Here is a 23009-nt window from a genome sequence, read left to right as displayed (position 1 = left end):
ACACACACACACACACACACACACACTTTCTCTCTCACACACACACACACACACTCTCTCTCACACACACACAAACTCTCTCTCTCTCTCTCTCTCTCTCTCTCTTCTCTCTACACACACTTTTTTTTCTCTCCCCTCTCTCACACACACACACACAACACATTCTCTCAACACACACACTCTTTTTCACACACACACACACACACACACACACTCTCTCTCACACACACACACACAACCTTGGGCTATCCATGAGATCAGGGCTCTGTGGCCTGCAGGAGCAGTCACTGTGCTGCCTGTCACCGCACTGCGATTCCCTCTGACATGTGTGGACAGGCCTCACGGTAAGAGAGCGCTCGCTCCCTTACACACACACACACACACACACACACACACACAACTCACGGTAAGAGAGCGCTCGCCCTCACACACACACACACACACACACACACCTCACGGTAAGAGAGTGCTCGCTCCCTCACACACACACACACACACACACACACACACCTCACGGTAAGAGAGCGCTCGCTCCCTCACACACACACCTCACGGTAAGAGAGCGTTCGCTCGCTCCCTCATTCTCCACATGTCCCATCAAAGCAGCGCTCCCTGAACAGCCATCACTTTCTGAAGGATAAAAAGGCCATCGTCTGCAGCTGCCACATAGGGTCAGACTAATGACCTATTCAAATAATGTCCATTATGACAGGAAGCCATTTGTATGATGGTGTCTTTGCAGTGTGCGAGCACAAGTAGCCTATGGTCATATTCCTAATACGGCTCTTTATGATGGTGCACAAGTAGCCTATGGTCATATTCCTAATACGCCTCTTTATGATGGTGCACAAGTAGCCTATGGTCATTTTCCTATTACGCCTCTTTATGATGGTGCATAAGTAGCCTATGGTCATATTCCTAATACGCCTCTTTATGATGGTGCACAAGTAGCCTATGGTCATATTCCTAATACGCCTCTTTATGATGGTGCACAAGTAGCCTATGGTCATATTCCTAATACGCCTCTATGATGGTGTCGGTAGACATGGAAGTAGCCATGTGTGCATAAAGAATAAAAAGGGTTCCTTTCTTCAACAAGGAAGTCAGTGGGTTCCTTCTTCAGGTCTAGTGTTTTTACACAAGATCTGACCGCTTTTTGTAAAACTTTAAAACAGATTACTTCCTTTAAACATTACTACTGATTACCATCAGGAGACCAATTGCAAACAGAAGGGTGTGTATTCTCATAAATACACTGCACAATATATCCTTAAGGGTTATTTAAACATTCCTGTTTTTACCATTATGAACATGAAACATATTAAGCGACACCTCAAATGCGCAAGAGGGCTGATATGTGATAATTGGACTGAATATATAGATAAATGCAAACTATAGAGGATTGAATATATAGATAAATGCTAAACTACATAACTGCTAAACTATCGAGGAGCACATACAGGGAAGAGATCCCAAGATCCCTCGTCCAAGCTCATAGCAGTCTAATACTCAGGTGTCAATTCCTAAAATAGAAGTCACACATGGAAATGCATTAATTAAAAAATGAAATATTGCTCTGTGATTTGTGTAGAGTTATGGAACCACTCGCATGTATCTCAGTTCCCAGTCAGGTTTTGCAGTAGGACTTGCATTACCTCTAACTCTAATCTCCCAGATTAGCACCAGATTAGCACCTGATTGCTGAAACCCCAGGGATTCTGGGAAACAATTTGCACTCCTGAGTTCCTCTCTAGACTCCGCTTTTGTGAAATTCCAAGGCTAAGTGCCGCGTGTGTGTGTGTGTGTGTGTGTGTGTGTGTGTGTGTGTCTGTGCGTGTGATGCCTATTAGTAAAACAGATGCTCTTAGGGCCTGTCCACACGGAGACGCTTTTTAGGTTAAACGCAGAGGTTTTGCTTCGTCTTGGCCGAGCGTCCAAACGAATCCTGTAAACGCACTGCCCTAAACCGACTTTTCTGAAAACCTGGTCCCAGAGTGGGAGAAATCTGAAACCGTGAGTCCGTTTGAGTTCGTTTAGACAGCGAAACTGCACATCCTGCTTGGTGTATCGATGATGTCATCGCCACACCTCAGCTGCCCTGGACTTGCACTTATAGTATTGCCTAACAATACTAGTAATCATACACCCACATTACCTACAATTACACTTTCCGTAAGATAAATATCACCACAACTGAAAGGCGCAGCGCGATAGCTTTATGACTTGGTGGCGACAGAATAGCCTAGAACTTGGGTAAGCCTTGCGTTTAGTAGCCTAATTGCGGTGATAGCCAAAACTAATGTGAATCACGGACTATCCTAGAACCAAAGAAAGTAAAGGTGATTAGTAGGCCTACCTGGCGTTAGGCCAAATAAAGGGACGGACTGCACCTTCACAAACCGTAAAATAAAGTTTATTAGTTTTACAGTTGGCTACAGTTGACAGTTCACCATCAGTCCACACAAAACAATTCTGGTTTTCCTTGCACTAGCCATTTAACCAGAGCCTATTCTGTCTGTTTTTTTAAGCGCAAGTTTTGCAAGTTTTGGTGAATTTCTGTAAAGACACAGTGCCACCTATAGGCCTGGGGTATGAAGTAACGTGTTGAGTCGGTTGAGATGGATCCGTTTGGACGCAAATATTCTTGATACGGTTCCAGGGAAGACGGAGGAAAAAAAAAAGATCGGGTTTCAGACGCGGTGGACTAGACCTTAGAAATGCTATCTAGGATTCCCATACGCTCTGGAATCAGCCATTTCAGCATTGTCCAACTGTGTTAGATAATACGTTAAACTTCAACAGAGATGCTGTTTACACAACCAAGCCCCCAAAACTTGCAAACTACTGTGTGGTGCCCATTTGCTAGCATTGGAATCCTTGTGCTACATCCACATCCATGCACACTAGATAATTACAATGTGTCCACACTGTTGCCTCGTTCCAATTAAAAGGCCCCTGAGTTGGAGGCAGGAGGGGAGGGGTGGGGTGGGGCAGAAGGGGTGGGGCAGGAGGGGAGGGGTGGGGTGGGGCAGAAGGGGGTGGGGCAGGAGGGGAGGGTGTCTCACCTTGGTGGTTTTGACCTTGTTCCCAAAGATGCAGGACCAGCCGGTGAGATCGGGCAGCACGCGACACTCCTCGCCATCCAGACAGGGTCTCATCTTGCACCACCACTTCTGACGCACGATGGAGGCTGGACACGGGACACGGGGGAACACAGTCAAGCGTTTAGCCTCCACTGCCCGCTCCCCTTCCGGCTCTGCCTCTAGCGCACTCGTACTGGACCTGTACCACTCCAACCCCCACTCCTCCACCCACTCCAACCCCCACTCCTTGGAAGATCTATGGCACTGACCCCTGCCCTGTCCATGGGCACACGCCTCGCAGGGTCATGGTAACGGGCAGAATCATTTCCCCCTGAAATAGAACATTGTAGAGGCGCACTGACCCGCCAAACGGCAGGCTAAACCGCCCAAACAGCCCGGCGGACAAATCCCCACGGCCGGCATCTCAGTAGTCCTGAGCTCCGCTCAACTAGCCGCAACCTAATCACACGGGAAGGCTTACATGCTTACATCTAAAAACAAAAAAGGCACGCATGCAGAGAGGAGTGGAGGAGTGGAGGAGAGGAGGAGAGAAGAGGAGAGGAGGAGAGAAGAGGAGGAGAGGAGTGGAGAGGAGGAGAGGAGAGGAGAGGAGGGAGGGGAGAGAGAGAGAGAGAGGAGAGGAGAGGAGAGGAGAGAGAGAGGAGAGGAGAAAAGGAGAGAGAAGAGGAGAGGAGGAGAGGAGGGAGGAGAGGAGAGGGAGGGAGGGAGAGGAGGGGAGGAGAGGAGAGGAGGGGAGGAGAGAGAGGAGAGGAGAAAAGGAGAGAGAGGAGAGGAGGAGTGGAGGGGAGAGGAGAGGAGGGGGAGAGGAGAGAGAGGAGAGGAGAAAAGGAGAGAGAAGAGGAGAGGAGAGGAGGAGGAGGAGGGGAGGAGAGCGAAGAGGAGAGGAGGAGAGGAGAGGAGTGGAGGGGAGGAGTGGAGAGGAGGAGAGAGAAGAGGAGGAGAGGAGGGAGAGAGAAGAGGAGAGAGAGGAGAGGAGGAGGAGAGGAGAGGAGAGGAGGAGGGAGGAGTGGAGGAGAGGAGAGGAGGAGGAGAAAAGGAGAGAGAAGAGGAGAGAGAGGAGAGGAGGAGTGGAGGGGAGGAGGAGAAAAGGAGAGAGAAGAGGAGAGAGAGGAGGGGAGGAGTGGAGGGGAGAGGAGAGGAGTGGAGGGGAGAGGAGAGAGAGGAGAGGAGAAAAGGAGAGAGAAGAGGAGAGAGAGGAGGGGAGAGGAGAGGAGAGGAGGGGAGGAGTGGAGGGGAGGAGAGGAGTGGAAGAAAGAGGACAGGAGGGGAGAGGAGAGGAGAGGAGAGGAGGGGCACTGAGTAGCGAGCACCAGAGCCTGTGGTGGAGAAGTGGGGCTTGAACTCGCCGCCTCCGAGGAGCTGTCCGGAGACCGCTGCTTTCTCTTCCTCCATCTAGAGCAGCTTGACTAAGAGGATGAAACGGAATGCTCCAAGAGAACCAAACTAACCGTCACAGGCACACGGGTGGCAAGAGCAGCAGTGCAAATCTCCATTACAGTGCACATTAAAGAGAGGATGAAGAAACACACACACACACACACACACACACACACACACACACACACTGCTGAAATGGTCATGAATAGTCAATATCTTCTACAAAGTAGAGTCGCAGTGCTTCCATCAAGTACAGTCCATTAAGGCTACTGGACCTTGGAGAGGAGTGGGGACTGATGTAGCCCGATGACGAGAGTGACACAAATGCATGTTGAGAGGCACAACGGACAAGACGACCAGTCGGGGAAAAGCCTTGTGCATGTGGGAGAGTCCTGCTGAAGTTCAACAATGCACTCTGAGGTACAAAGCCGTGTCAGAGTTGTTCCCTAGCAGGTTGTGAACGAGGCAGAGATAGTGCCCAACAAATTCTTTATGGAGTGAGTGACGCAAGCTCTCTTCTGACAGCCGTGGACAGCACGCGAGCTCCAGGGAGAGCGAGAGAAAACAAACAGAATATGGGAGAAAAGATGACTGAAGTCACACAACAACAACACTGCTGTTTCAAGTCAGCCTGGCCATTTTGGAACACTGGGATGTGGATGGCTGTTCACCGCCAAACGCGCCAAACACTCTCAATATTCAGATACACTATATACATGATTATATAATCAAAATCCATATTCAGATACACTATATACATGATTATATAATCAAAATCCATATTCTAACTAATTGCAAAACACTGAGAGAAAAATATTTCTTTGCAAGATAAACCATGGATTCATTTGAATGCATGCTCTAACTTGTGGGGCAATCCTGCCCCCTCCTGGACATTTCTGACAGGAGCCGGTCAAGTAGACAAAAACTGAATAATCTATTAAACTAAAACTAAAGAACTCTTCCTCTTGAAGCATTGATTTCCAAATCCCTATCTGGCCATGTAAATAGATAAGGTGATTTACCTCCGTCAATGTTGTAAATAGATAAGGTGATTTACCTCCGTCAATGTTGTAAATAGATAACGTGATTTACCTCTGTCAATGTTGTAAATAGATAGCGTGATTTACCTCCGTCAATGTTGTAAATAGATAACGTGATTTACCTCCGTCAATGTTGATATTATTACAGACGAGTGAGGAATAGGAGTTCAGAGGCGATCAGATAAGATGAGATAAGATCAGATCAGATGAGATCAGATGAGATAAGACCAGATGAGATAAGATCAGATCAGATGAGATAAGACCAGATGAGATAAGACCAGATGAGATAAGGGACTAAACTCCCAGTAGGTACCTTCCACGCAGGAGGGCTGGGCGAGTGTGGTCCCTGCCACTTGGCCAGGTAGGCAGGAGCACTTGACGGTCTGCGAGCGTTCCTCGATCTTGTTCCTGTTGCAGCAGCGGTGGGCGGCCACCACCTCACAGGTCCCGGGTTTCACCTTGGACAGACCTGACACACACACACACACACACACATTCAGACACACATACATGCACGGTCACACGCACGCACACACACATATTCAGACACACATATACGCACACACAAGCCAAATAAACTTCCCATAACTTCAAAATTTTACTACATATCATGAATGGTACTCCCAAAAGGTGTTATTTTAGGGCTATACGTCTTTGTGCATGTCTATTAACAACTCATTGCCATCACCGTGAAGCGTGTATGAAGCGTTTTTTGAAATATCATGCCCTGTGGATGATTCTGGCATTTTTATAGCTAGAACAATAAGCTTTCCCATTCATATCATGTTTCTATTGTTGAAAATGTTGTTTCACTAGGTTTTTACGTGGGTTAGTCCAGTGGTTTTCAAAGTGGGGGCCTCAGCAAGTTGGAGGGAAAAATAAAAGCAAGAAATAAATACATTTGAAACATTTAAAATATACTATATCTCTGGTATTGTTCCGTCACCCCTCAAATCAGCTGCAATAACCCCCATTCTCAAGAAACCTGGAGCTGACCCCAGCAACTTCAACAATCTCCGCCCAATTTCCAACCTCCCCTTCCTTTCAAAAATCCTGGAAAAAACAGTTGCTTCTCAGATTCATGACCACCTCTCCCACAATAGTCTTTATGAACAGTTCCAATCAGGTTTCCGTCCCCTCCATAGCACTGAAACAGCTCTTGTTAAGATAACCAATGACCTCCTCACGGCTGCAGACTCTGGACTCTTAACTATTCTCATCCTCCTGGACCTGAGTGCGGCTTTTGACACCATTTCCCACACCATTCTCATTGACCGACTAGCCTCCCTTGGATTATCTGATACACCCCTGCACTGGTTTAAATCATATCTTTCTGGCCGTACTCAGTTTGTCCAACTCAAAACTTTCAGATCCCACTCTTCCCCCCTCTCCTCTGGTGTTCCCCAAGGTTCTGTCCTTGGACCCCTTCTGTTCATTATCTACCTTCTCCCTCTTGGCCATATTTTCCGTAAACATAACATTCAGTTCCATTGCTATGCAGATGACACCCAGCTCTACCTATCCACTAAACCCACTACATCCCTCCCTCCCATCTCTCTATCCAACTGTCTTCAGGAAATCAGATCCTGGTTTTCCCTAAACTTTCTCAAGCTCAACAGTGACAAAACTGAACTCCTCCTTATTGGCACCAAATCCATCCTCTCTAAAATAAATGACTTCTCCATCTCCATCGACAATTCATCTGTGTCCCCCTCCCCCCAGGTTAAGAGTCTGGGTGTCATCCTAGATAGCACTTTGTCATTCCAGTCCCACATCAATGACATCACTCGGTCGGCATATTTCCATCTACGTAATATCTCTCGCTTGTGCCCATCTCTCTCCCCCAGCAGTGCTGAAATTCTGGTTCACACCCTGGTCACCTCCCGCCTAGACTACTGCAACTCTCTCCTCTATGGTTTACCTGACAAATCTATCCATACACTACAACTGGTCTGCCCGCATCATTACCAGAACCCCCTCCATCAGTCACATAACACCTGTCCTGCAGCAACTTCATTGGCTCCCCTTCAAATACCGCATAATTTACAAGATCCTCCTCCTTACATTTAAAGCTATTAACAATCTTGCTCCTCAGTATCTTACTGAGCTCCTCCATATCAAGACACCCATCCGTTCTCACCAGATCTTCTTCCTCCATCCAGCTCATCCTCCCACCTGCTCGTCTGGTTCACCATGGGGTCTAGAGCTTTCAGTCACTCAGCCCCCCACCTCTGGTTACCATGGGGTCTAGAGCTTTCAGTCACTCAGACCCCCACCTCTGGAACTCTTTGCCCCACTACATTCAACACTCCACGTCCATAACCACTTTCAAATCTCACCTAAAAACTCCTCTTTTCAGACAGGCCTACTCTCTTTATTTTTTTCTTTTGCTCTTTTTTATTAATAGTATTATCTTGTTATTTTATTGCTTGTTTTCTCTGATTGCTTGTTTAATGGATTGAATGTTTTATTGTTGATTTTGTAAGGTGACCTTGAGTGTTCAGAAAGGCGCCCATAAATAAAATGCATTAGTATTATTATATTATTATTATTATTACTATGAGGGTTGTTATACAATGACATTATAATAATGTGAGGCATATCTGAACATTATATGTCCCATGATAATGACTGGGAATAATAGTAGAGTGATAGCTCTCATACAGCAGAAAGCCCCAAATGCAATTTCTACACACTGTATGCTCCATCGCAATGTGTTTGTGGCTAAAATAATTATTAGGATTAGCTTAATGTATTTTTACATTTGCCGTAGTGTTGTCGATGGGTTTAATAACACATCAAGGGGGTCCTTGGCCAGAACCTAGTGGTATTTGGGGGGCCTTGTCGTGGAAAAGTTTGGGAATCCCTGGGTTAGGCCACGGCACATCCAAATAAGTACCCTTACCAACACACAGGCCGTCAGTCTCCATGGATAACATGGGAAAACTCGACCCCCTACCTGGTCGGCCAAATATATTTTCATCTTCCTAAAACTGTTTTTCCATGCCTTACCTCCATAAATGACTGTTTAAACACAGATATTTGTGCATTTACTTAAAATACATGGTTACAGCCTGCCGGGACGATTGAAATACTTGTTTCAATCGTCCCGACACAGACATATGTCACTATAGCTTGTTTTGCTTTCCATGTATACAAGCATGTGATATGAAAGTCTGGAATTGTGGAGAACACTAAACAGTCTACTGAATAAGCATTAAGTCGAACCTTTAAATGAAAAACACTCATTTATAATGAGCTATACTGTCATTAAGAGCAGTCCATAGGCCACTATAGTGAGCTATACTGTCATTAAGAGCAGTCCATAGGCCACTTTAGTGAGCTATGTGATTACAGAGCAGTCCATAGGACAATATAGTGAGCTATGTCATTAAGAGCAGTCCATAGGCCACCATAGTGAGCTATACGGTCATTAAGAGCAGTCCATAGGCCACTATAGTGAGCTATGTGATTACAGAGCAGTACATAGGACAATATAATGAGCTATACTGTCATTAAGAGCAGTCCATAGGCCACTATAGTTAGCTATACCGTCATTACAGCTGGTATGTCAGGCTTCCAAGAAATAATTGACATGCACCCAAATGTAGTGGATCCAATACAACGCTAACTTTGCTTTGCAATACAATTATTTGAAACAAAGTAGTAGTTTTTAGAAACATTAAGGGAATGTTGTTGGTATGGCATCAAACTGAAGACTAACAAATGATGACCAGATGTGTCCTCTTGTTCTTGTGCTGGTCAGTCATGTGATAACTGGGGTGAGAGAGCCACCATGTGGCTTAAAGACACACTACAGAATAGGCTACAGCATCTGCTTAGCCCCATAGACATTCACATTCAGCATTCACATTCAGCCCCACGTATCAGAGGTGCTTGCACACTGCCCAGACAATGGCCGACAAACCCCAACATTCTAAAGGTGTACAAACCCCAACATTCTAAAGGTGTACAAACCCCAACATTCTAAAGGTGTTGGGGGCAGCCGTGGCCTACTGGTTAGCACTTCGTACTTGTAACCGGAGGGTTGCCGGTTCGAACCCCGACCAGTAGGCACGGCTGAAGTGCCCTTGAGCAAGGCACCTAACCCCTCACTGCTCCCCGAGCGCCGCTGTTGTTGCAGGCAGCTCACTGTGTGTACACTGTGTGCTGAGTGTGTTTCACTAATTTACAGATTGGGATAAATGCAGAGACCAAATTTCCCTCACGGGATCAAAAGATATACTTATATTTATAATGTTGTTATTCAGGTTCTACTGTAACTAGACTATGCAAAACTCTGCTAAACCCCCTTTGCCCCCTGGGTAATACTATACTTACTTATACCAAAGATTCTCGAGCTCTGTTCTAGAATCTTTGGTACAGACTGCCCAGACAATGGCCAACAAACCCCAACATTCTTGTCAAACGTGTCAAATTCAAACAATTCATCAACAAAAACCAACAGACAGTGCACAGTGACCCAACTGTTGGTGTGTGTCGGGGCAGTGTACAAGAACCTTAGCCTTCACTGCCACTCAAGTGCTTGAGAGCCCCTCCGGTCCTAGCTGTTTAAATGAAGGATTCTGAGGCAAGTGAAAATCACAGCAGAGCAGGCTGCAGATGTAAATTAATCTAAGGCTGAATCCCATTTCTCTCTCTTATCCCTTCCCCTGGCCCTTACTTTTACGCGTTCACGTTCAACTCTGGTACAATGCATCAAATGGCAAAATTTATGTTAAAAATTGTACATGTTCCCTAACAAATCAAATGAATAAATAAATAGCCTAGTGGATCGGTAAGGTCACATGGGGAAAGACTGCCTTACAGCACATGCAGAGCTTCTTTGATGACACTAGCTGTGGCTAATTGGTATATGCAAAGCTGCCTGGAATGACTCCCTACTGGGTGAGACACAGACCCTCTATGGGAATCATGACCTGTGGGCACCCTCCGTATGGCTTTCATTACTTTAGGAGTCAATGAAACTCCAATTAACATGAAAGTAGAATTAGCAGGTCTTAGTCTTGTTTAGGAACCAAACTGAAAATCTTCCAGATCCAGGTAATTTTGCTTATTTATTTTTTAGTATTTCCACAAAACAAGAAACTTTCACTTGCAAGATTTGCCAATAGAACAAGAAGATTTTCACAAGGTCAAAAAAATCAAGTCTTAAATCAAGTGCAAACATGTCTTGTTATAAGCAAACAGAGCTAGTGCGGAGCTGAGCGGTGTGAATATCCCGCTCCTCGCTTGCTCGCGCTCCGCACTAGCTCTGTAGGCAAATAATAGGCAAATAAGGCCATCCTTAAAAATATTTTTGTTTGCAGTAACAGCCAAAAAAAAATAAAAATGGGTCGGTAGGTAGGTAAATATTTTTTTTTTTTCAAGATTCAAAGTAAAAAAAAAAGTTCAATTTTGGTCATGGTGATTACCTAGGAATGAATTTACACAAATGTGCATATCGTGACGTAACTGACTGGGTCTTCAACCCGTGCCTTCAGGCGCACCATTGCAAACCTCATTCTGATGCAGGTTATATAGACCAGCCTTTCTCAAACTTCTTTGACCTGAGGCCCGGTCATGGCAGACTTTTGGGTCATCTACTCATCTACATGTATCCAGAAAGAAGGCTACAATAGCTCTTGGCCACGTTATATTGAAATTTGACTATACAATACTCAATGCTATACAGTGTATTATACAGTCTCTGCTCTGTTTCTAAGGAAGTTCCAAAAAACAACGTCGTTCTATTAAGTTTCGTTAAATAAATAAATAAATAGCCTTCCAACAGGTTGAAGCGGAGCTTTGATACCAACGTTATCGATTAGTTTCATTGAATGAATGCTCATACCACCACTTAATTGTAGGGCTCCATGTTTAATGACATCGATAGCAGAAACGTTTTCTTTTTTCGTCGATCCGCGGTTTCTTGATCAACTGCGCAGCAAATTATCAGATGAAGCACCGGGCCTAATTTCACTCCACGACTCCGCGGACCAGCAGTCTCCATGTTGTGGACCCATATTTTGAGAAATGCTGAATAGACCACAACCAATTTCAATACTCCGACACGGTCACCGCTAGACTAGGGGAGAAGGGATGAGAAAAGATCTGGCCACAGTTCTTCCAGAACTTCGTAACAGCGTTATCAGTTTGTGTGAATGAAACGAAGTGACATGCGTAAAACCAATGGTGTAGAGATGACGCCACAGGTTTTTTTTTTTAAGTGAGCCACGTTTGCATGTAGGTAATTTATATTCACAATACTTGGGCCTACTAAAAGAACTATTATTTTATTGCATTTGTATTGGTTGTTTAGAGTAAAAAAAAACAATCGGTCGGTATTAACGCAAGTTTACAACCGGCAAGTCGGTCGGACTAAAAGGGGAAAAAAATAATATTTGGGTCGGTTCTAAATTGACAGGGTCGGTCGGGTTACGGCAAACGAAAATATTTTTAAGGATGGCCTAAGCATGCATTTCCTGGCACACATCATCCTAATATGATGATCCAGTGCACTATTAGACGGCTTCTCATCAGCAGGGTACACGCTGGAATTTAGACAGCACAGCACAGCAGCATTCCCATCCTCTCATTTGACTTCCACGTCTGTAATGGTAACCCGACCCTGAGCTCATGCAGGAACAACAGATGCAACTAATACCACTTCAACACCAAAACAATCATGCAGGAACAACAGATGCAACTAATACCACTTCAACACCAAAACAATCATGCAGGAACAACAGATGCAACTAATACCACTTCAACACCAAAAAAATCATGTACTTGTCAACATGTTTCTTGATCAACATTGTCCATTTTTAGCCACTAACAAAATGTTTCCAAAGTTGGAATACTTACTTTTAGAGACAATACACGGCCATTCACCTGAGGATCATTATGCATTTTGTTTATGGACCTAAGGATCATTATGCATTATGTTTATGCACAGTGCAAATGACTGCATTTGTAGAGGTGACCCCACGACCACGTCCAAAAAAACTAAAAACTCAAATCAATACAGATGCTTAATACAAACACTTTAAACTCAAGAGAAATCTTGGTTCTAAAGGTTACACTTGGGATCATAGTCATCCGTGTGCATGCTGAGATACATATTCATTTTTAATGTTTCAATAGATATTCATTTTTAATATTTCACTAGATATTCATTTTTAATGTTTCAATAGATATTCATTTTTAATGTTTAGTTTAATTTAGTTTCTAAACCACCGTGAGCAGCAGAGACTTTGAAAATCTTCTTTGATATTGAACTACGTTTTACTTTCATTTTTAACCTTAAAAATATTTCATGATTTCACATCTTTCCGCATTCAAAGTTCACACAATTTTCTTAATGCTTTTTAAATGATTAATTCTCTAAATTCTTTCCATCAACTTCACTGAAAAACAATAATGATCCATCCGGGTCCATTTGCAAAGTTCCCCAGGAAACTGGTTGAGAAGAAACAGTCTCCTCGTTGCAAGGACAAACATGTTTTTTTCCTGGAAACACGCAAAGGTCCCAGAGGGCCATGCAGGGACACGCAGACTTCCACTACGCCTCTAAAACACATATAGCCAGAGTCTCCACGAGGCTGGAAGCTCTTCCAAAGTCTTCTTTTTATACTTCCTCTCTGGTGCTCTGAGACACACTCTCTCTCTCTCTCTCTCTCTCTCACTCTCTCAGCACTCACTTCCTCCTTGTTGGTGCCTCTGACTTTGCCCTCCTCAAGGTCGTTCCCAAATCCTGTTCTACCAGTTCATAACATTATTATTTGATTTGAAGAAGCTTTAGGTTTCCAAAGTCCAAATCCTGTTCTACCAGTTCATAATATTATTATTTGATTTGAAGAAGCTTTGATGCCTCTCCTGATGCATTAATTTCCTGATGTATTCGTAACAAATACAAATTTGGAGTGTGCAACATTTTCTTCTTGTTTCTCATCACCAGAAGTCAGCACTTTGTTAATAGTGTTTAGGTGTGTGTTACTTCCTGTATATACACATTTCCTATATTGGCCAGTAGTTAATTCTTTAAGTGCTACCCATTGCTAACCTAATAGTGTTTCTCATGTTAAGAGCCACAAACGCTCATTTGGCCCTAATGACCCTTCGTCTGATTCCTCTGTCCCCCGGGGGCGTATGCTTTAGCTCTTTAGAGGCCGCCCAGTCTAACGAGGCCAGAGGGGGTTGACTGGTGTGGCTCGGCTGCACGGGGCTCACCTGATGCTCCCACGGCACTGCGGTTGCCGGTGGACACTGGCGTAGCGAAGAGGACCAGAGAACAGGTGAGCAGCAGGCCCGCCCCCAGCAGCCTCGTCTTCATCCTGCCTGCTGGACCAGGGAGAGTGAGGCCAGTTCATAGGAGATCATGGTACATACAGTAGAACACCAGGGAGAGTGAGGCCAGTTCATAGGAGATCATGGTACATACAGTAGAACACCAGGGAGAGTGAGGCCAGTTCATAGGAGATTATGGGGAATACAGTAGAACACCAGGGCAGTAGGGTTGGGTATCGTTTCAATTTGAACGATTCCGATTCCAATTCCGATTTCTTATTTCGATTCCGGTTCCTAACGATTCTTGATTCCGTTTTTTTAAGAGGCAGGGTCAAAAAAAGTTTAGGATATTTTAAATGAGCTAGCTAACCAACGGTCTTTCTCATGGTATCTGCACATTTTTCAAGTGCAAATGTAAAGACTTTTAAGACCTTTTCAAGACATCTAAATGAAACTTAAGACTATACCACGACAAAAAGATATATATGACTGTTTATGCAATAGTTTTTTTTTTCCTACTAATTTTAACCCCCACCCCATTTTGGATGTCTACAGAAGTTACCAAATATATTTTGGCGAAAGAAAAATAATTGTGTGTGAATTACCTTCAAAGCTATAAATGCCCAATTTTAGGGTCTGGGCTGCTTGCTTTTGAAGCTGGCTGTACATATTTGGTTTTGCTTACTGCTGAGGCTGACTGTTCTTCTTCACCTGTGTCTGTAGTAGCTAGGGCTACTTGCCAAAGACATGTGCACTGGACTGGATTCCCTTCAATATTTTTTTTTTCAAAGGTAGACTAAGCTATTTACATATTTTAATAAGCCTACTTTATATAATTTACTATGTGTATCTATTGTCCAATATTCAGCACAGCAAATTAAAGTTAATCCACTACTTTACATTTTGCATACCAGTTGTATCTAAACCAACCAAAGCTTGACTGAAACATTGTAAAACCACTGACTTGTTTTAAATTAATTAAGAGACAGGTCCTCCTCGCATGATCCTGCTGAAAACTGCTGGTTTCATCTCAAGCACGTATGTATTATGAACGCTCGTATTTATTTTTTTATGTAGCAGTCGCCGACATTCAAAAAATATGCGGTTATATTTCACAACTTTTGCGAAGTAGGCCTAGCCTACTGGGAAACGCTGGCAAGCAAGCTGCTATCAGATATTACAGGTAGGCTATTATTATAACTTAGACAGATATTTTCTTCCCTAGGCTAGGCCAGCAACACGTGCTGGAAAGATGCAAACAGATCAACTTAACATATACAGTATTTCCTCCTGATTGCGAAGCACTGCACATAATTTGACCAGCAGTCTTCGCGTCCATAGTTTGTGAAACGATGCTGCGTCCGAGTAAAGACTTTAGATGCCAAGCGCAACTCCAAAAATGACAACAAATGAGCGTCTGGCTTGAGGCTGCGCCGGACGCCGGACAGGGCTTTTAAAATCCATAGGCTATGTCCGGCCTAAATTCGAACATATGGCCAACCTATCGCTAACTGGCTTACCAACTCTTTCTCCCGCTCATTCTACCATAGGCTCCCTCATTCCACGTAGGCTACCTGTCTATCTCTCTGGCCTCAGCTACACCACGAAAACGTCAGGCATATTATTTTGTACATAGGCCTACTGTATTATTACCGTTTTCACACCTTTAACCAAACCCGTGAAAAACATCTTCACTCTGCAACCACTACACCTACTCCCGTAGCCTAATAGCCTAGTCATTTATACAATTGCATTTTAAATACACAAAACTGGATGGAGACATCACTCGCTCTCTTGCACTCGCTGGCGGTCCCATACGCACATTTAATACCTCTCTTTCGAAAATTCAGTTGTATTTAAGACTTTTTAAGGATCCGCGGGAACCCTGCTTTCTGAATGAAATAGTCTGACCTCCATGAATTTTAATTCTATGAACTATGCGCTTCTTCGTTGGTGTTCAGCCGTTTCTTCTTCCGGTCGGCGGACTGGGAATCGAATCGAAATTTAAACTTTTGAACGATTCCGGGAAAATCGCAAAGATAGTCCCGGTTCATAGCAATACTCGATATTCGATACCCATGCCTACGGGAGAGTGAGGCCAGTTCATAGGAGATCATGGAGAATACAGTAGAACACCAGGGAGAGTGAGGCCAGTTCATAGATCATGGAGAATACAGTACAAGGATACAAGGATACAAGGAAGTTTATTGTCACATGCATATAGTTACTGGAAGTAGAAATGCAGTGAAATTATGTCTGGTGTCAGCCTATTTGTGCATTAATGGGGGGTAAAAGTGCAGTAGAAGAGGGTTTAGTAGATTAAATGGCAAGGGCTGCATAAAAGGTGGGGGAGGATTGGGATTGGGTGGGGGCACCAACAAGGGGCACCCAAGAGCAACAGGGGCAAGGAAAAACTCCCTTACCAAGGAAGAAACCTTGGGCAGATCCGCTCAAGGGGCTAACTGCCAGGGGTCTTGGTGTGTGTGTTGGGGGATGACAGGGGAGATGGGATAGTGTGCTGTGTATGTGGGGAGGGGCAGTGTGCAATATGTGTGTTGGAGAAGCTTCCTCATGAGACAATGTGCTGTGTATGGGGGGGGCAGTGTGCTGTAAGTATGTAGAGGATGTGTGTTGGAGAAGATCCTGATGAAATAATGTGCTGTGTATGTAGAGGGCAGGGACTTACTATTGCAAACAGGTACTGTATGTAATGTATGTGAGTGATGACAGTGAAGATGTGTGTGTGTGGGGGAGGAGTGGAGCAGTGACTGTGTGTGTGTGTAGTGTGTAGTGTGTAGGTGGGGGCAGTGTGCTGTAAGTATGTAGAGGATGTGTGTTGGAAGATCCAAAGACAATGTGTGCTGTGTATGTGGGGGCAGTGTGCAACAGAGTATGTAGAGGGAGGCTTACTGTAGCAAGCAGTGTGCTGTATGTATGTGAAGTGATGACAGTGATGATGTAAGTGTGTGTGTTGGGGGGTCAAGGGACTTACTATGCAAGCAGAGTACTGTATGTAATGTATGTGAGTGATGACAGTGAAGATGTGTGTGTGGGGGCGAAGTGGAGCAGTGACTGTGTGTGTATGTGTGTAGTGTGTGTGTGTGGGTAGGTGGGGGCAGTGTGCTGTAAGTATGTAGAGGATGTGTGTTTGGAAGATCCTGAAGACAATGTGCTGTGTGTATGTGGGGGCAGGGACTTACTATTGCAAGCAGAGTACTGTATGTAATGTATGTATGTGATGACAGTGAAGATGTGTGTGTGGTGGGGGAGGGAGTGGAGCAGTGACTGTGTGTGTGTGTGTGTGTGGTGTGTAGGTGGGTAGGTGGGGGGCAGTGTGCTGTAAGTATGTAGAGGGATGTGTGTTGGAGAGATCCACCAGAAGACAATGTTGCTGTGTATGTGGGGGCAGTGTGCAGCAAAGTTTGTAGAGGAGTGCTGTATGTATGTGAAGTGATGACAGTGATGATGTAAGTGTGTGTGTTGGGGATGGGGGTGGGGTGGGGTGGGGGGTGGGGGGGCAGAAAGGCTAGGCAATCAAGGACATGGGTAGATGGAGGAGAAATCAAAAATAATAAATAAAAAGTGTGCAAAAGTTGGAGAAAGTCAGATATGTGTGTGTGTGTGTGTGTTTTGACGTGTGATGAAATAAGAAAAATCAGTAGAACACCAGGGAGAGTGAGGCCAGTTCATAGATCATGGAGAATACAGTAGAACACCAGGGTGAGTGAGGCCAGTTCATAGATCATGGAGAATACAGTAGAACATGCCACATTCATCTTCAAAAGGGGCTCAGAAGTCTAACAAAGCAGGACTATACACCCAACTTAGTTTGTTTACAAGACTGCATATGTAACACAAATAAGAAGCAGTCCAAAATGTGCACACTGTCTAATGACATGTTACATATTATAAGAGACACAACGCAGCTCTTTTGCCTCATTTGCTGCAAATTCATTCTGTTGTTACACAGACTTATAATACGTAGAATGAAGTCTTTGACATTGCCTAAACATTCCCAGAACGTAGGATCGGTAGGATCATGATTATTTGAGTCTGTTTTAGAATGAGTAGTACCGTCTTATATGGCACAGAATGTTGATGCCCAATGGCATAGATGTCAAATTCTCCATCATGATGCTTTAAATAGGGAATGGTTGGGATTGCGTGCATAGTCTGTGCATAGTCTGTTTTTTACTGTGGTTCAGTCATAATTAAAGTCACCATAAATGGGTCTCAGGGGTTTGCTAGTATTCCAACCGTCCCTGACCTGTTTTATCTATGACCCGTCCAAATCCAGTGAGGCTTGGCTGCTTCTAGGTGAGGTCACCATGGCAACTCAGAGGAAGACCCTGGGGAGGACAAGACCACCACAGATTACGGAACACAAGCCGGAGTGGTATAAACGACACAGAGGGGTCGGACATCAGTGCTCTCAGAAGATCAAACAGTTAACATGGTGTATGTAATTACACAAACGTAGCATTCCCTTTAAACATATCTGATCCTAAGTGGCTGAAATGAATCACTTAATTAAACCCACTGGCTGAAAAAAGGAAACAATAGCAGAAATAGATGGCTTGTTATTATTATCATGATACTTTTAGGAAAATGCTTGTGAAGAGACATTAAAGATAAATACATGTAAAGCATCAGTTTAGATGACCCATTGACACATGTGGTAGGAAGGAAAAATGAACTACAGCTGACCTCTCAAGCAGCCATTCAACCCACCGCTAAACCACACCACCGCTAAACCACACCACTGCTAAACCACACCACCGCTAAACCACACCACACACCACCGCTAAACCACACCACCGCTAAACCACACCACACACCACCGCTAAACCACACCACCGCTAAACCACACCACTGCTAAACCACACCACCGCTAAACCACACCACTGCTAAACCACACCACCGCTAAACCACACCACTGCTAAACCACACCACACACCACCGCTAAACCACACCACACACCACTGCTAAACCACACCACCGCTAAACCACACCACACACCACTGCTAAACCACACCACTGCTAAACCACACCACCACTAAACCACACCACACACCACTGCTAAACCACACCACCGCTAAACCACACCACTGCTAAACCACACCACCGCTAAACCACACCACCACTGCTAAACCACACCACTGCTAAACCACACACGCTTAAACCACACCACACTAAACCAAACCACACCACCGCTAAACCACACCACCGCTAAACCACACCACTGCTAAACCACACCACACACCACTGCTAAACCACACCACCGCTAAACCACACCACACACCACTGCTAAACCACACCAACGCTAAACCACAGGACTCACACAACATCACTGGGATCTAAACACACTGGTGCTTAATTCCTACAGAGAAATCAGGACAAGGCTGGCCTTCTGTTCCCCTTCATTTGAACAACCGACACACAGGACAATAGGTGATCACACTCCCACATCTCCAACACACAGGACAAGGTGACCACACTCCCACATCATCAACACACAGGACAATAGGTGATCACACTCCCCACCCACACTACCACATCTCCAACACACAGGACAATAGGTGATCAAACTCCCACATCTCCAACAGGCACAGAGTTGCAGATGCTCCTCTCTGCTCAGACATCAGGAGGATCGACTGGTTTTATTTCTAACCATCTGTTCCTTGACAAGGTCCAGGTGCAGATCATGCTTTTGCAGAAATGCAGAAATGATCTTGTGTGAAGAGCATCACAGGGACACTTTAAGAGTAATGCTACAGGCCAATAACGGAATAGTCCAAAAATCAGATGGATAACATACTGAAATAATATATTATTTTAAGAATTAAAAGTCCATATTTTACAAAGACAGAATATTGATGCTACTTTGTCCTTAGTCTGTTAGATTCCAGTGTGTGATATACCCAAACTAAACCCTGTAGCCTATAACATTTAAGGAATAACAAACACAAACATTAAAATAAAATAATCAATCTATGCATCTTGTAGCCTAATACAATATTTTAAAACGAGTGTGGGCCTATAACAACATTTTTTTTAAATGAATGTGCACAGGCAGCACAGCACACTGTAGGCTACACTTCACTTCAGTAAGACACACTTTAAATCCCTACATGCATGCTATGAAATGTTTTGGAAAAGTCAAACATAGGCTATAAGATATGAGAACACTATAATTCAGTGTCACAACATACATTTTAAAGTTGACCTGATCAATTTTGCAGCTCATGAATGCACATTAAATAACAACAGGCATCGGCGTATAATCTTCGTTGATGTTCGTGTGCTCTAGTTGCTTTATAACGGTCTGAAGAGCTTAAACGTATTGTCAAACTTAACACCTACCTCTGTTATGAATCACGAAAGCAATGCAGCGTCTTCTTTGGGTCACAGTTGTTTGTTTAACTTACGATTTCAAATGGTCTCACAGTATACTAGATTAAAATAAAAAGCAATTTCGATTATGTCTTGCTTTCAAACTATAAATTGTAGAAAATAAGTTGTCAATATTCCGGGAAAATGTGTTACCGTTTCAGACGAGATGGCACCGTAGCGCGGACACCGTTTCAGCGAGAGGTCAAGCTACTTAATCAATAGTCTACCGGGCGAATGTTTCGGCTGCAAAACTTCCCTGAGTGTTTAGCCGCGGGTTTGCAGTGTTCCTGATGACACCAGTCACGTCACGCCCCTGTTTTCATCCACGGATCTGGCCGCAACAAACAAGAAAGTGATCAAAAATGCAGCCCGACTGAAAAGCAAAACATAGTTGGGAAACAGTAGGCTATACGTAATATGATTTTGGAGTTAAGATTTGGTATCCTAAAAGTTCGGAGTCTGTCCTGGCGAGGACGAGCGATCTCCCGGACATAAACTCGCTGTTGGACTCTAAGTCGATGACATTGTCTCAAAAAGCCGGCTTTCCCCATCACTATCAAAATTAATCAAGACACCATCTGTTCCGTGGCAGTAGCAGATCCCTTTCATTAATGCGGGAGATTACACTTGTCACTGCATGGCCGTGAGGACGGAATCAACATCATTTAGAGCGATGCAATTTCTGACTGAAACCGGGGTTGCTGAGGGTTGAAAGTTGCTGAACTGTAGACTAGTCACTTTATCACACTGCAGTGTATGATAACTCAGCATCCCCGCTGGACTTGATTTGAATGCAAATACTCTGAAAGCCCCCTCCCCCGACCCCAGTAATGAGTTTTAAACCATGAGGTCTTTATTGATGTCACTTATGAAGATGTTAATTCTTTGCCCTAATCCTTCCGGCTTAATCTTCCCAGCCAAACAGAGCCTCTGCAGTATCGCCTCTGCGGTATCCTGTAAAATTAATGTATTTTCAGGGTCTGTGAGATGAAGCAACTGCTAATACACTTATGATCTGTGCTGTTGACTGACGGCAGGTGTTCAAATCTACCCTTGTAATGTGCAGAACATATGTTTGCATAGCCACCCCACCCTACACCACTTGCATGGAGGTGTCAGGGACAAACAGTGCAGCATCCTCTAGAATTTCCACAAGCATTCCGTTTCATCGCTGAGCCAGGGGCAGTCGGATCTGATATTTCCATGAATAAATTATTACATTCATTTCCAGCAATCAATGACTCATTAGGGCAACTCTTCCCCTTCAGCCTGCGGTCCACAGGCTCCAGCAGCACAGCAGACGCCTGGTGCACATTTCATACCAGTGTCCATGACACAGTCCGCTCATGACATACCAGTGTCCGTGACACATTCCGCTCATGACATACCAGTGTCCATGACACAGTCCGCTCATGACATACCAGTGTCCATGACACAGTCCACTCATGACATACCAGTGTCCGTGACACAGTCCGCTCATGACATACCAGTGTCCATGACAGTCCGCACAGCTCACAGCTCTGTAGCCCACTGCGCTACCCCCCACTGCCCTGTCCGTTGGAGCCCATGGTGCTGTGGTTACAGAGGGGTTGTGCTGTCATAATGTCAGGCTGCCCTGTCCATAGGAGCACACAGTGCTGGGTGACCTGTCCATAGGAGCACATAGTGCTGGGTGACCTGTCCATAGGAGCACATAGTGCTGGGGGTTAAGAGGCCATTAGATGGACATCTGCTCCTGCAGGAACCGCTGCTACATTAGTGATTGTTGTGTTTGAAACACTGTTGTAGATTGTTGAGTTTGAAACATGATTGTAGAGTGTTGAGTTTGAAACACTGTTGTAGATTGTTGAGTTTGAAACACTGTTGTAGATTGACACAACTCCAAGTCTGCAGTCATGGTATCATGGAAGGATTACCACCTGATGAGCCTGTAAACATGTCCAGCAGATAACCCCATGACCTGATGTAAACATTAATGTCCACCAGATAACCCCATGACCTGATGTAAACATTAATGTCCACCAGAGGGGTATTTCACAAAGGCTGAATTAAGACATCCAAGATACAGTGGGTCCCAGTTAAGAATTGACACTTCATTCACCATCAAGGTGATCCACGCAGCTGGGTGAAATGTAAGCACAACTGCAGCCGCTTGGGGGCAGCATAGTCTGCTGTGGCGTTCCACGGTCGAACCGGACGGAGCATTCGACAGCAAGGGCTGTGATTGGCCGAGTTTTCAGTGGTTTCTCTGTGTTTTTAGCAGCCCCTGCAACATGCTAGTCCACTGTAGCCTATAAGCTTTAATGTTAAACATAGTTTTGGATTCAGTGGCAAGATGTCTTGATTGTACAGTGCCTGTCTCTCAGTAATGTTTTAAAATGAGAGCTTCGTCAGCTGGCAGTAGGCTACTTTGTCGGCAGTCATGAGAAGTTTGCTTGCTAACAGAACATAAATATGCTGCCCAGAAACCTCGTGAATAGTTCTGATTTGTTTTACTGCACTAACGAGGTTAAATATAGCCTTTGCCTACAGCATCTCCTTAACAGTAATGTTAACAAAATGACAGCATTCATATGACAAAGAAAAACGAATTCAGTCACTCAAGACTGTGCCACAGCAACCAGTGTAGTCTACAGTCCTACCCAATAGGCCTACTCGAAGCAGATAGTCTGGCAGTCGAGTGGGTTAATGCGCATATTTCCAGAACAGGTCTGCAACTTTCAGGCAGTTCTGAGTTCAAATCTAGGCAGGAGCAGAGCCATATAAAAGCCTAGGTCTATTGTTATCATTTTTTGCAAGGTGTTGC

The 23009-nt window shown here is 44.5% G+C and overlaps 1 protein-coding gene across 1 annotated transcript; it reads right to left on the bottom strand.

Moving 5' to 3' along the window:
* Positions 1-1864: 1864 nt before the first annotated feature.
* Positions 1865-20683, bottom strand: LOC125293366 (chemokine-like protein TAFA-4). Its single transcript, XM_048241231.1, has 7 exons — positions 20357-20683; positions 20174-20262; positions 18078-18159; positions 13754-13861; positions 5835-5990; positions 3046-3190; positions 1865-1871 (listed from the first exon to the last, which is right to left on the bottom strand). Exons 4-7 carry the CDS (start codon positions 13854-13856, stop codon positions 1865-1867), a joined length of 411 nt encoding a protein of 136 aa, XP_048097188.1. The 5' UTR covers positions 13857-13861; positions 18078-18159; positions 20174-20262; positions 20357-20683.
* Between the last annotated feature and the right edge of the window lie 2326 nt (positions 20684-23009).

The sequence above is a fragment of the Alosa alosa genome, chromosome 4 (assembly GCF_017589495.1).
Source record: "Alosa alosa isolate M-15738 ecotype Scorff River chromosome 4, AALO_Geno_1.1, whole genome shotgun sequence".
NCBI lineage: Eukaryota > Metazoa > Chordata > Actinopteri > Clupeiformes > Clupeidae > Alosa > Alosa alosa.
This window is presented reverse-complemented; position numbering and strand designations above follow the sequence as displayed.